This window comes from Mastacembelus armatus, chromosome 12, assembly GCF_900324485.2.
Source record: "Mastacembelus armatus chromosome 12, fMasArm1.2, whole genome shotgun sequence".
Taxonomy (NCBI): domain Eukaryota; kingdom Metazoa; phylum Chordata; class Actinopteri; order Synbranchiformes; family Mastacembelidae; genus Mastacembelus; species Mastacembelus armatus.
Genome location: NC_046644.1, coordinates 1,946,154 through 1,958,331, shown reverse-complemented (window position 1 = coordinate 1,958,331; position 12,178 = coordinate 1,946,154). Strand labels below are relative to the sequence as shown.

The 12,178-nt window shown below is 37.9% G+C and overlaps 1 protein-coding gene across 5 annotated transcripts in view; it reads right to left on the bottom strand.

Annotated features, from left to right (window-relative positions):
• Nucleotides 1–556: 556 nt before the first annotated feature.
• The window catches only part of pam (peptidylglycine alpha-amidating monooxygenase), a 47,073-nt gene continuing 35,451 nt past the window's right edge, over nucleotides 557–12,178 (bottom strand). For all 5 annotated transcript variants that reach the window (XM_026298265.1, XM_026298269.1, XM_026298266.1 and 2 more), the window contains 11 exons: nucleotides 12,035–12,164; nucleotides 11,603–11,719; nucleotides 11,371–11,443; nucleotides 10,960–11,170; nucleotides 10,317–10,520; nucleotides 9,871–9,989; nucleotides 8,848–8,944; nucleotides 8,675–8,725; nucleotides 8,299–8,547; nucleotides 7,710–7,769; nucleotides 557–3,755 (listed from right to left, as the gene is read on the bottom strand). In XM_026298265.1, coding sequence (XP_026154050.1) covers nucleotides 3,577–3,755; nucleotides 7,710–7,769; nucleotides 8,299–8,547; nucleotides 8,675–8,725; nucleotides 8,848–8,944; nucleotides 9,871–9,989; nucleotides 10,317–10,520; nucleotides 10,960–11,170; nucleotides 11,371–11,443; nucleotides 11,603–11,719; nucleotides 12,035–12,164 — 1,490 coding nt within the window. In that variant the 3' untranslated portion in view covers nucleotides 557–3,576. The remainder of the gene's footprint in view (nucleotides 3,756–7,709; nucleotides 7,770–8,298; nucleotides 8,548–8,674; nucleotides 8,726–8,847; nucleotides 8,945–9,870; nucleotides 9,990–10,316; nucleotides 10,521–10,959; nucleotides 11,171–11,370; nucleotides 11,444–11,602; nucleotides 11,720–12,034; nucleotides 12,165–12,178) is intronic.

The window sequence follows — 12,178 nt, the reverse complement described above, 5'->3', positions numbered from 1 at the left end:
TGGGAATAATAGTAGTTGTCAGTGTTTTAGCTACTGTTAGAGCATCAGGATGCTTTGCTGGAAACACTTCAGTCCATTTAGTTAATGCATCAATGATCACTAAACAGTATTTCTTTCCCTCACAGTTATTTAGTTCAATAAAATCCATGCAAATGTGTTGAAAGGATATTCAGGTAGTGGAAACTTTCCACTATTTCTTGTCACAATCTGTCCCTGTGGATTATTTTTGGACATATTTCACATTGTTGACAAATTTTTAGAGTAGTTTGTAAAACCGTATGTTGTAAACACTTTACTTTACTAATCTACCATCCCTCCTGCTAACATATGAACATTGAGATGCCTTGAGATGATTTGGCACTATACAAATAAATTTGAATTGAATCGAATTGAGTTGTTTGATTCTAGCATGAAATGTTGCCATGATCTTTTCCTAAACCCAACCACCAAGTTTTTGCACTAAAACCTAATCAAGTTGTCTGGTTCCTCCACCTACCCCAGTAGTTTTTGGAGAGCTTTGTAGAGTTGAGGTCTGACAACAACTTCCAAGACACTGTGGTGCTTTGCAGACACTTTATTACACAAATAACATAGTTACAGAAAATAGTACTCTTGCAGCAAAACCAGTGTGTCACAATAAATATCAATAAGCCCACGTGTGACGGCAACATCAGAAATGCAATTTTTATGGCATGCTGTAAGGGAATCTGTCATTCAAACTTCATGGCAAAGTGACTAATGAAGGTTAGAGAATGAAAGATTGAGAAAATAAAATGAAACCTGAGAATAGAGGATGAAATCAGGTATTCTGAATGGACATACAACACACTTTTCATCCCACTTTCTGTGTGTATATGTGCTTTTATGGTGTTAGTTTTTATGGATGGACATTAATTGTGCATTGTTGCAACCAGATTTCACTGAATAACCTATTTTGATTACCAACTGTGATTTGCTGTGACCTGCGCTACACATTTGAATGAACATATCCTAACATACTCTGTTTTCCATTGATTCTATTCACAAATTAGTCATTTATAAAAATCAAACAGGGTTAGCTTATAATGTATAATTTAACTGAAATCTCAAGCAATGAACAATCATTACAGAAATGCTGGGCATGAATGGTGGCTTGTTAGGCTGACATTTTGTTTCTTATTAGTATTGTGATCAGATTGGTAAATTAGTGTTTCAAAAGAAAAAACATTACAATCTACAGTTTCTGTCAAAATTTAGATCTTGACATTGAGATTGTATCTAATCAAATATTCATATTGTTCTACATTATCCTGCTGCTAATTGGTGAGTTGGTTTTGTTTATCTCATTTATGGTGTAATTCAGATGTATTAAATCTATTAAATACATCTTAAGGGATCTACTGATCTCCAAACAGTATATCTCCAACACAGTGAACACCAAACCAGAAGAGTCAGAGATATTAGTTATTTAGAAGAAATGATTTCCCTTTGACATAAAGCTGGTGCACATCTTAAAGCCAAGGGGTGTGTCTGATCAAAAACAAGTAACTTGTCCATCATTTAAGATCACTTTATGAACAATGTATTAAGAAGAAAAAACAGAGACTGCAATGAGACTTTTTTGACTGTCTTTAGAAAATTTTGTAATAACAATTTGTGTAATAAAATGTCCATATGTACTCCATACTATGTTTGTTTATCTTAATGAGCTCATTGAGTCATATGCATGCTGCAGGCATGACTAGTGTACTCTAGCTGATTCTCCTGGATCACAGCCATAATGCTCTATGTGATGCTGTGTTGATAAATGTTGACTGATGAAGGTCTGAGGATTGAAATGTTGTTGATAAGGTGAGTACAAGTGATGGACAGTGCGGGATTTCTGTCTTTTAGTCTCAGTTTGACTGATGGGAAATTAATATGCTAATATTTTTAAACAATATAATCATTTATATTATCATCTAAGCAAAAATACCAGAATTCTGCCCATTGCACAACAATGTTCATTGCTGGTGATTGCACAACTTAAAAACAGACAGTCGATGTATAAAGTACAGTAGGAGCTAAAAGCTTACAAATGCTGACGTGGTTCCTTTAAGTTACAACATGTAAGTTGTATGTGTCTCAATTCTCCTTCAATATCTTGGTTGTACTTGAGAGTTGGCTTTTCAACAATAATTTGTGCAGATACACACAAACACACACAGCAATATACATGTATATCTAATAATATCTGTTTTCTGCTGAGATTAATCAATATAGTACAACCTCTATTAGCAGCAGAAATTTTCATCCTGTGGTGCATTTTCTAAGGACAGGTGCTGAAGAAAGGCAAAATAGAGACATGAAAAGGCACAAACTTACAAGTGAAATGTTACTGAACTGAAACAGACCAAACAATTCTTTTTCTTTTCCGATAAAACTAAACTGCATTCTATACTGTGTTACTACTGTGTAACTACTTTTAAATGACAATAACATTGTTAAATTTCAGTGATCTTGCTTAATCGTATTGTACTCAAATATTAAAACTTCATTAAAAACACAGTGTAAGCCCCGTTCTGACAGAACAGAATCAAATAGTAAACAGTAAAATAAGCAGTTGACAAGAGCACTTTTCTCCTCAGGGTGCTATTTTAACGGAATAAGCGCAGCAACAACTTTTTTTCTTAGGGTTTCTTTTGTTTATTTGTTTTGTTTTTTAATCAGTCTGATGCTATTCCAGCTTTTACTATACTCTGTCTCATTCTTGTAAACAGTGAGAATACAGTTGGCAATATGGACGAATACTGTGTATTTTATAACTGAACAGTCCGGTGTGCTGTATGCAGAAGTGTACACCTGTGTACACTGGCACTATGCTCTGGTATGATTTATCAACACGTGTGTCCTGTAGCCTTCAGATGGCTGCAGGAATTTCTCCCAACTTCTCCATAAATACAAAGGACTTAATGTGGCCACTGCATTGCTTAGTTCTGCTATTAAAAGAGAGCCCCTAAGGTTACTGAACAACAATATAAGTGAATTACGACTTCAGTGGACTGGCTGTGAAATACTTTACCACATTTCAGACTTATAAATTGCAGATCTAAAAAGTCATTCAGTGAAGTTTGGTTATTTTTCATATGAGTTAAAATCCAGCAATGAGGTTAGATTTGTTTTACCTGTTTCCAAAACAAAACAACATATTTAAAAAATTTAATAGGTTTTTCTTTAAGTTTCTGAAACTAAAAAGATCCCTGAAACAAGAGAAACCACGTGAATTATTTCAGCCTATGAACAGATTTTTTTGTTTAGTTTAAGGCTGAATTTGATGCCGTGAATTTCTAACATCTGTCCTATGGATGTGCTAATAATTTCACTAAATGCATGGGAAACCACATCTGTGAATCATTTCACCAATGCTCTATCCAGACCACAGATAAATTAAATAAGGATTAAATAAACTGCCTAAATTCTGCCAAATTATTATTATATACAATATATATTTAAATATATAAACAATAAGATTGGCAGCTAACACAACAGTTACAGACATGATGAATAACATACATCTTGGCAATGTAAGCAGAAGGTTGGTAGCTGACCCCAAAGCATCTATGAAGAGGACTGAGGAGGTGGCAGAGCAGAGTACTCTTCATTTTCAGAGTCACTGCTGTCCTCGTCATTCCTCTCTTGGTCGCTGCCTTCAGTATTCAGCTGGTCAAAGCCCTGACGACTGTAACCCTTATGGGACGCAAAGAAGTTCCCTAGGTTCAGACTGCCCACTGCTTTACCTGTCCAGCGGGAAAACACCAGAGAGGAGAAAAGAACATGTTAGATGATATTACAGATTACAAATATTTCCTTCTCAAATGTTGGGTTTCAATGTTCAAACTGGAATCTGAAGATTCATATTGATTCATTCATATTATAGGGTCAACCTGTAATTTGCTCTGTGCACAAAGCGTGAGGTTACAGATAGCAGCCTACTGCAGTGTGTGTACTGTTTGTAAGGTATTTATGTCTGTCTGTTCACAAAGCATGTACTCAAAGATGAAGCCTGTCTTAAGCAAGTCAGATGTGTTATTTGATTTAAAGAGCTAACAAAAGGGAACAGTTTTATATCCCAGTGTTACAGAATCTGTCCCCAGCGGATGAAGCATGCTTTAGATCTGACAAAGAAGAGGGTAGCAGACACAACAACTTCTAATTTTTAGCCAAAGCTGTTACTTTCAATGGTTAAAATTACAAACATTCTTTTTTTATATCAAAATAGCAAGTGTTAGTTATTTTTTTTATATTAATTCGATCTTGATGCCTGCATTAAACTTCTTGGTTGTCGTGCTTTCTGATGTCTGGTTAAAGTGTGTTTTGTTAAGGACATTGGATCAAGTGTACTAGAATGAACTACACAAGGATGAGCAATGAGTGGTTTGTTGTCAACTGAGCACAGAGGTGAAGTTTCATTGGGCTGAGCTCAGAGCGGTTGGAAACAAAGTCTCCGCCCCTCCTCTTGAAGCAAAATTAGCTTGACTCTTAAAACAAATTCATTTCAATAATGATTTCTATACAAAGGGATAATACTTCGCTTACCACCAGATCAATAATCAAAATGTAAGGCAATAACACACAAAGCAATGTGCCAATTTTAATCAGAAGATGACACTAGTCAAACACAACCAGCTTGTAAAGACACTCTGTCACACAGCTGTACAATCAAAGAACTAAATGTTAAAGGCTAAGATATCTTCTCGGAAATGCTTCTCTTCATGTCACTGTCAGGATTCTCCAGTTACACATTTGATTTTATTATATCAAAAACATAAGCTTATACCGTTCATAGTTTGGGATGAAAATCTTCAGCATATGGATCATAGTGTGAAAATAATGCAGAGAATCCAAGTATCACACTGGACTGGATAGGAAAAATACACACTATATTAAGGGTCACATATTATGCAATACTAATTTTGGATCATTTTTGGACATTATTATGGGTGCCCCATGTCTGTCGGCTAGTGTTGACCGATAAACTGCATTTGCATCATCACTGTGATATAAAATGTGCAATAAACACATTGAAAAGACTACCTGAAATATGCCGAATAAGAAAAACCATCAATCAATTTTTTTGAAGAGACTCAGCAAGAACAGCTGATCTGATCATATGACCCCAGCCTGAGTAGCTTCCCCCTCATTGCCTGTACAGGATAGGTGGCAGCAGTCAGTCACCAAGCAGTCAGCCAGCAAGCAGTTAGCACTGGAGCAAACGCACCAGCAACTGATGCCAGACATGCTGAGAGGACTGTTTACCAGTTCGTACATGTTCGTGGTCTTTGGGAACACTGTGTGAGTGAATAATGTGTCTTTCGTCTGCTTTGTCCTATGAGTTTTTGTGGGAGGAGTCACGGGCCCACACATTTAATTTAAGAGCCCTGATTACCAGAGTAAGTAATGTAGTAGTGTGTAGTCATTTACTGATCTAAGCAGCTACAGTCTGTTGGTGATGCCATATTGCAGTATTCTGAACAGTAACTGTGTACCTCTTAAAGCAGAAGGACATAGGAACTGTATAGCTAAAATACTTGTTTTAAGTCATTTTATGGATCAAACAGGTTGGTTGACGTTGCATTCCCAGCCATTGTGCTTCTGTTTTTTTTTTTTTTTGCTTTTGATGCATCTTTCATATTTCCACCTAGTCATACCTAATATATATATATTTCTTTTTATTAAACACAACCTATGAAACCTTACCGAAGTTTACCGTACTTAAACATACTGTAGTTACCATGTAGAATGAAATCATTTCTAAATTATACAATGTATTTCATGGTTTTGCAGAATTGCCTAATCTAGGTGACCTGGCTGCTGAGCCCCTGGTTTACTGCACTGTACTCTCATTGAATACTGTTGAACATCAGGTGCTCCAGTTACAGTACAAGGGGAAATGTGTTTTGTTGCAGTAAAATCAAACATGTCTGACAATTTGATCTTTAGTCGCTTTGACAGGAGCAAAGCGGGTGGTTTCCATTTTAAATCTGTCTCTGTGTGAGTGAACGAGAAGAGAACAAAGTACGACTGCTTCGTGATTCATGTTTAATATTTGTGACAATGATAGAGGTCATCTAACCCTAAGAAACCTTTTCACTATGGCCTCTGCACCAATTTTTGCCTTAGATCTGAACACTGACCTGGGACAAGGAAACAATAATAAGTTGTATAGCGTACACTAGACTAGGGCTAAAAGTAAAGACCGAAATCTGAAAACAAGATGGCCCTCAATAAGACATTCAATTAGAACAGTAAAAAAAGAATGACATTTTTAGTCAAGCTAGGATGATGAGGGATGTTGGTCTGTCAGCCAGTCAGCCTGTCCACCACTTTGGCCCAAAAAGAAATATTTTAACAAGTGCTAGATGAATTGCACAAATCAGTCTTACATCTGTGATCCCTAGGTAACTAATCCTAATGACTTGTCACTGCTGAAATTAACATTCAGCTGAAAGCAGCTGTGACGGAGCAGGCCGTCACTAGTTCCACAGGCATAATCATAGGCCAGACGTGCTGCCCATATCCCAGCCATTAAGAAATGTGCTGGTAGTCACCGCGCAAACTGACATATATCCATCCATCCATCCATCCATACATAAACAGTGCCATTATAACTCACTTCTCAGTCATAGTATCCTTGCCGGTCACAAACACCTATTATAGGGCATCGAGGGTGCACACTTGCTGCTCTATCTACACAATTATAGCCATAACTTTAAGCATTATCAAACATTTTTCTCACAACACTCACCTCACTCCATTCACAGGTCCTGGGTTCCAACCCAAATGACGTGAGTTCTGTACATATAAAGCCCAAGCTCATAATTACAGGAAATATTGTATATACATACTGAACTAGACATTTTGATTTATTTTTTCTTCCCACGAGGATTTATATCACCCATTTTGCATACTGGTCTCAATAAAGAATAAGAATCAAGCTACGGTCTCTGCCAATAAGTTGTTACAACAAGGACCCCGTCACAGCAGCACAGTGCCAGAGGGTGGTGCCACATGTGGTTTCAAATACTAAACTCCAATAGATGGTTGCTGTAATCTGTTCACTTCTATTTCACATTGAAGAATGATTGTATGATTAAAACCATCCCTCTAAATCTATTGCCTCAACATGTCTCCTTCACCCACTACCAATAGCCAATCCAGCTGTGAAAGATGGTGCTATAATGGTCACTTTACTTTTCAGCTACAGATTCCAGGCAGAGCTCTGCATCTGGACATCAACAATCAGATAGACTCTGCTCTCAACAGCCACAATTAGAGTTGGAGCATTTTTGCTCAAGACTTGGTTTTGAGCAATCTGCCACCCCAGACTACACCATTAAGAATCTACCACACTATGCCCATTCATCTCACCAGTGTGTGCAAGAAACCACTGTGTACAGTGCTGTTAAAAGAAGCTACAAGTAGGTCAGCTGGCATCTGTTTTTCCCACAACAAAATAGAGGAACAGGACTAGAGGTGGAAGCAAATCAGGAAGCCCTCTTAAAACTGTTTTTGAACATGTGTGTGTGTATGTCTGCTAGTCCTGAAAATATACTACTATATTATTACTATAGTAATGTTTAGACTAATGTTAGTCTGTTAAATTTAACATTCATTGGCCCAGTGTGGTGGTGGATGACACACTTTACAGAGTTTAAACACCTGTTTTATTTTTAATGCAATAAATGACTTACCTCTTATTTTTCCCAAAATTCCTCCCACAGAGTTGGGCTCAGTTTTCACCTCAAATCGTTCTGCAAAAATTCAACAGTAGTTAGAATATTTAATTAAATTCTGAGCAAACAGCAAGAGTACAAAAGACATCAAAGCATACTGAGCAAAGCCATGTGTAGTGCTTTCAGCATTCTTATAATTTTCCTATTGTTAGGGAAAGCTTTCCATTTAAAAAAACTTTACATGTGAAAAAAATGTTTAGATGTTAACCTTTGTGAAGTAAATAAAACTTACAGTTGATTTGTTATTTTGTAATGACCTATGCACTCACACATGAAATACATATCAAAGGTAAATTTCATTTGTTATTGGTTTTATCCTGAAATACAAAGAAATGTTTATGTTTTCACCTGCCATTTCTCCTCCAAAGCTTGTGAAGCTGGAGAAGGGCAGTCTAACTGCATTTTATAAGCCAGTATGTGCAGAAAAAACTAATACATTATCAGTAAACCTTTCCATGTACATACAGGCGTTTGAGTGTATCTTTAGGACAAATCATTTAAACCTAGTCACATGTACACTGCCCGATGGCCTTATCATCATACATACTGTTTCTTCTCCAGCAGACAAGCGCTCCTATGGAGATGATCACCAGCAGAGGGATGAGCAGCAGTGTGGTGATGACAACTGGAAGTACACCCCCCTCTCTGTTTGGCTTTGATGCATTCTTCTTATTCTCCTTTTCTTCCTCTTCCTGTGGTTGAGGCTGTTGTTCCACAGTGTGCTTCTGTTGGATGGTAGTTGTCTTTGATGTGTTGTGCTCTGGCCTCACCTTAGTCTGGACAAATGTCTCCACTTCTACACAGAGAGAGATGGTATGATTAAAATGGTTGCCGCTCCATGTTTTCCATGTTAAAATGTGCTGCCAGTGTGTTGTCCTGTACAGTGTACATTGTGAAAGTCTGTAAAACTTAAAAATACCAACCTTGAAGTTCTTGAACCTCAATTCCAGCTTTCTTGACAGACCGATGTAACTCTGGAAAATGAAAAAGTTCAGTGGTAGGTACTGCAGTGAATCTGAATTTTAGACACAAAGGTGAGATGCATTCTTTGTATTACATACAACATAATATTTGGACTCAATGAAGCTAAACTTACTCTCAGTGGTAAACTTGAAGACTGATTTACTGACTGCATCCCCAACAAAGACACTGCCATCCCCAGTTTCAACAATGTCGTGAGGCATTTTAAACTCCTGTAAATGAAAATACAGCTTAATGCAAAGGTCTAGGCAATAGTCATGATTCAGCTGCATCCCAAAAGTCAAAGTGTCTAATCACATTTGTCTGCATATAGTAAATTAGCATTAGCAATCTTTAATTCTAATTGAATTCAAATTTAGGATATACATATTTCAGGCTGTTCAGATTATTATTCATATTCTGTGTAAATGTATCTGGATCTCAAAAACAGCAACTTCTAGAGGAACCACATTTTGGCAATACTTTATATTGACAAAGTGTGAGGCAAGTGAAAGATCATGGCACCTTGTCATCTCCCACAGAATTCTCATCAAGATTTGCAGGAACAAGAAATTCCAGTGGTCATCCAAAATTCATAGAGCCTTATTTAACATTTGAAAGTTCTGAACAGCTGCAAACTAAATATCTGTAGCAGTGGGACTGAGAAGAAACAGATTTGCAAGGACACTGAGGATCAATTAGACTAGAGGGTAAATCTGTGAAACAAAGTTTCCGTAGCTGCAGGCACAACCATGAAGGAAAACAACAATGTACTGTTTGGGTGCTGCAAGAAAGCAGGGCAAGAGCCAAACAATAACACTCAGATTTGTGAGCAGCCAGGAGAAAGCTGAACCTGACAAGGAGCAAAACTATGCTGAGAAATTGTGGGATTTCATAAACCTGACATACTAGATATGGCAACGTTAAAAAAAGAAGGACAGCCAGTATGGTGCCATTAACATTTCAACAATCCAACAAATGGGATAAGAAGCAAATAATGTAACCATACCATTCTTTGTTCAATTCCAGCTGAAGACCTGTATTACATGTCACCCATTCAATAATAATGATGAATAAGTAGTGGAGTAGTATATAATATAGACAGGGATAAGATACAGAGGTATCAGCCATATATTTGTATATGAGTGTGTGTGTTTACCTTTGTGGTTGGGCTGAAGGTGTCCAAAACATTCTTGGTTGAATAATTTATTACGAAACCACTGACGGGAGCTGAGCGATATGGAGATTCCCCATTTACCGCAAAGATCAGGCCGCCATCTTCATGCACACACATAAACACAAACAATCAATACACATAAAATACATATGTAAAGATTTATTAAAAGTGTCTTTTCTAACAATTTCTAACAAATATATCCTGACCTTTAGCCCTAGTCTGAGTAAAGCTCTCAAAACAGTGGATTCTTTATTTCCTGTAATGCAATTCAACAGCATCTTTGTCAGACCTTTTATGTCTCAATAGAATCACTGAAATAGATCTACAGCCACAGTTTGCCTAATTGTAGCCAAACAATTAGAAAACTAGACAGAGAAAGACAAAAGAACGAGATGCTTCTGGCCAGTTCAGCCAGTCAGTCAGTTCACCTCCAGCAAGCTTGTAAGTGATGGCAAACACCTTCCCTCCAAACTCCTCCTTCTTTATTTCCTTGACAAACTCGCCAGTTTCAGCTATGAAACACTGAATACGCCCGTTTTCCCTGTCAGCCACGCACACTTCCTGCCTGTCAGGGAGAAACACCAGGCTGTGAGGGATGCGGAATGGTATGCGCCTTCTCCTGTCCGATGAGCCTGCAGTCAAAAAAATAAGACACAATGGCTGAATGACACTTTGTTGTCATTGCACAGTATGCAAAGAAACATCCAGTGGACCGAGATGTCATTCAAAAAGTGCAACACAAAAATACGTGATTTAATAACCTCACAGTAAGTTTCACAAAGTTCTCACCTTATTGTCCCTGACATTGAGAATAAAGATCAGACAGAGATGCTCTTAAGTTTGCATCATATTTCTCAGATGGTTTATTCTCAGATGGTCTGTTAATCTTCCTGGTTGGGAGAGTGAGCTGCGATCATGAGTTCTGGTTACACAGCCCTGGGCCCCTGGTATTACTCACATTGTGAGGACTTGACTTCCTTAAAATCACTAAAATCACTGAATTTTACTGTGATGACCTGGTCTGAGTGTAAAGTCCCAAAACCAAAAATTTGTGTGTAGTCAGATTCCTACCTGCGCCCCACTCAGACAGGTATCTGCCCTCAGCAGAGAACTTCAGTATTCTGGCATTGCAGTAGCCATCGGACACAAAGATGTTCCCTGTCTTAGTGTCTACAGCCACATCTGTGGGCTTGCAGAAGTGGTTGTTGTCACTTCCTGGTGTGAAAGCCTCTCCCAGGGCCACTAAGGTTCTGTCTCTTCCATCACTGCTCACTTTTAACACCTGTTGAGTGTGCACATGAGGACTCTTCATTGGTGCTGACCTTTACAACTACTCACACTTCATGTGTAAGTGATTCATAAATATTTTTTAGAAAGTTGTACATTCCTCAAAGAAACACATTATGAAACCATGATTGAATTGCTGCCTGAAGTTGCTTTTACAGAAGTAAACACATAGTTAAGCTAGAACAGCTACAATACCTGATGAAGAGCTACATCAGTGACCCAGTAATTATTCTCCTCGTCTGTAGTGATTCCATGAGGCATGTAAAACCTGCAACATTCGAGATTATTACATTATTACAAGACATGTTTTCATTCTAGTTGTAATGCAGGAAGTACAGCAGTACAGTATAAATAATACCCCATTGTCTCAGTTTTTACTCAACATTCTCCTCCATAACAAAGAAAACATAAGCACACCACAGCATACATGTTTCTTCCTGAAGCCTTTAGGATGTTGCCTTTGGATGGGTCCACGACCAAAATAGTGGACTGTTGGATGGGACCAAGGGACCTCTGTTGGTATCTAGCTTGGCTGTTAAAAGAGCTGAAAAAAAAATGGAAATAGCTGATTTTATTGAGAGTTTCATAGGAAAAGCATTTTTTCCACATACATTTTCACTAATTTTGGAGTGTTTCTCCTTAAATCCACCCAGTATCACAGTAGCTACATTGTTCTGCCACCTGCCTGTCAGCAGTGGCCAAAGATAAACAAAGCCCACAGAAAAGGTAGTTCACTAATATACTTCCCTTAACTAGCACTGTCTGTTTGTAATCAGCCATGTTAACAATTGATTGATATAACATTGATATAAGCCCCAGCTCAATAAACATGGATGTAACATGAGTGAAGGTAACTTACTCATCACCCCAGTAGTGGTCACCTCTGTGGAAAATCACCAGGTTAGAATCTGAGTCGCGGGCAAGTCCTGATACCTGACCCAGCTGGAGAGGACTCTGTGGCCATGCTGAGACCTGCTCCAAGTGAAGGTCTGCACCACACAGA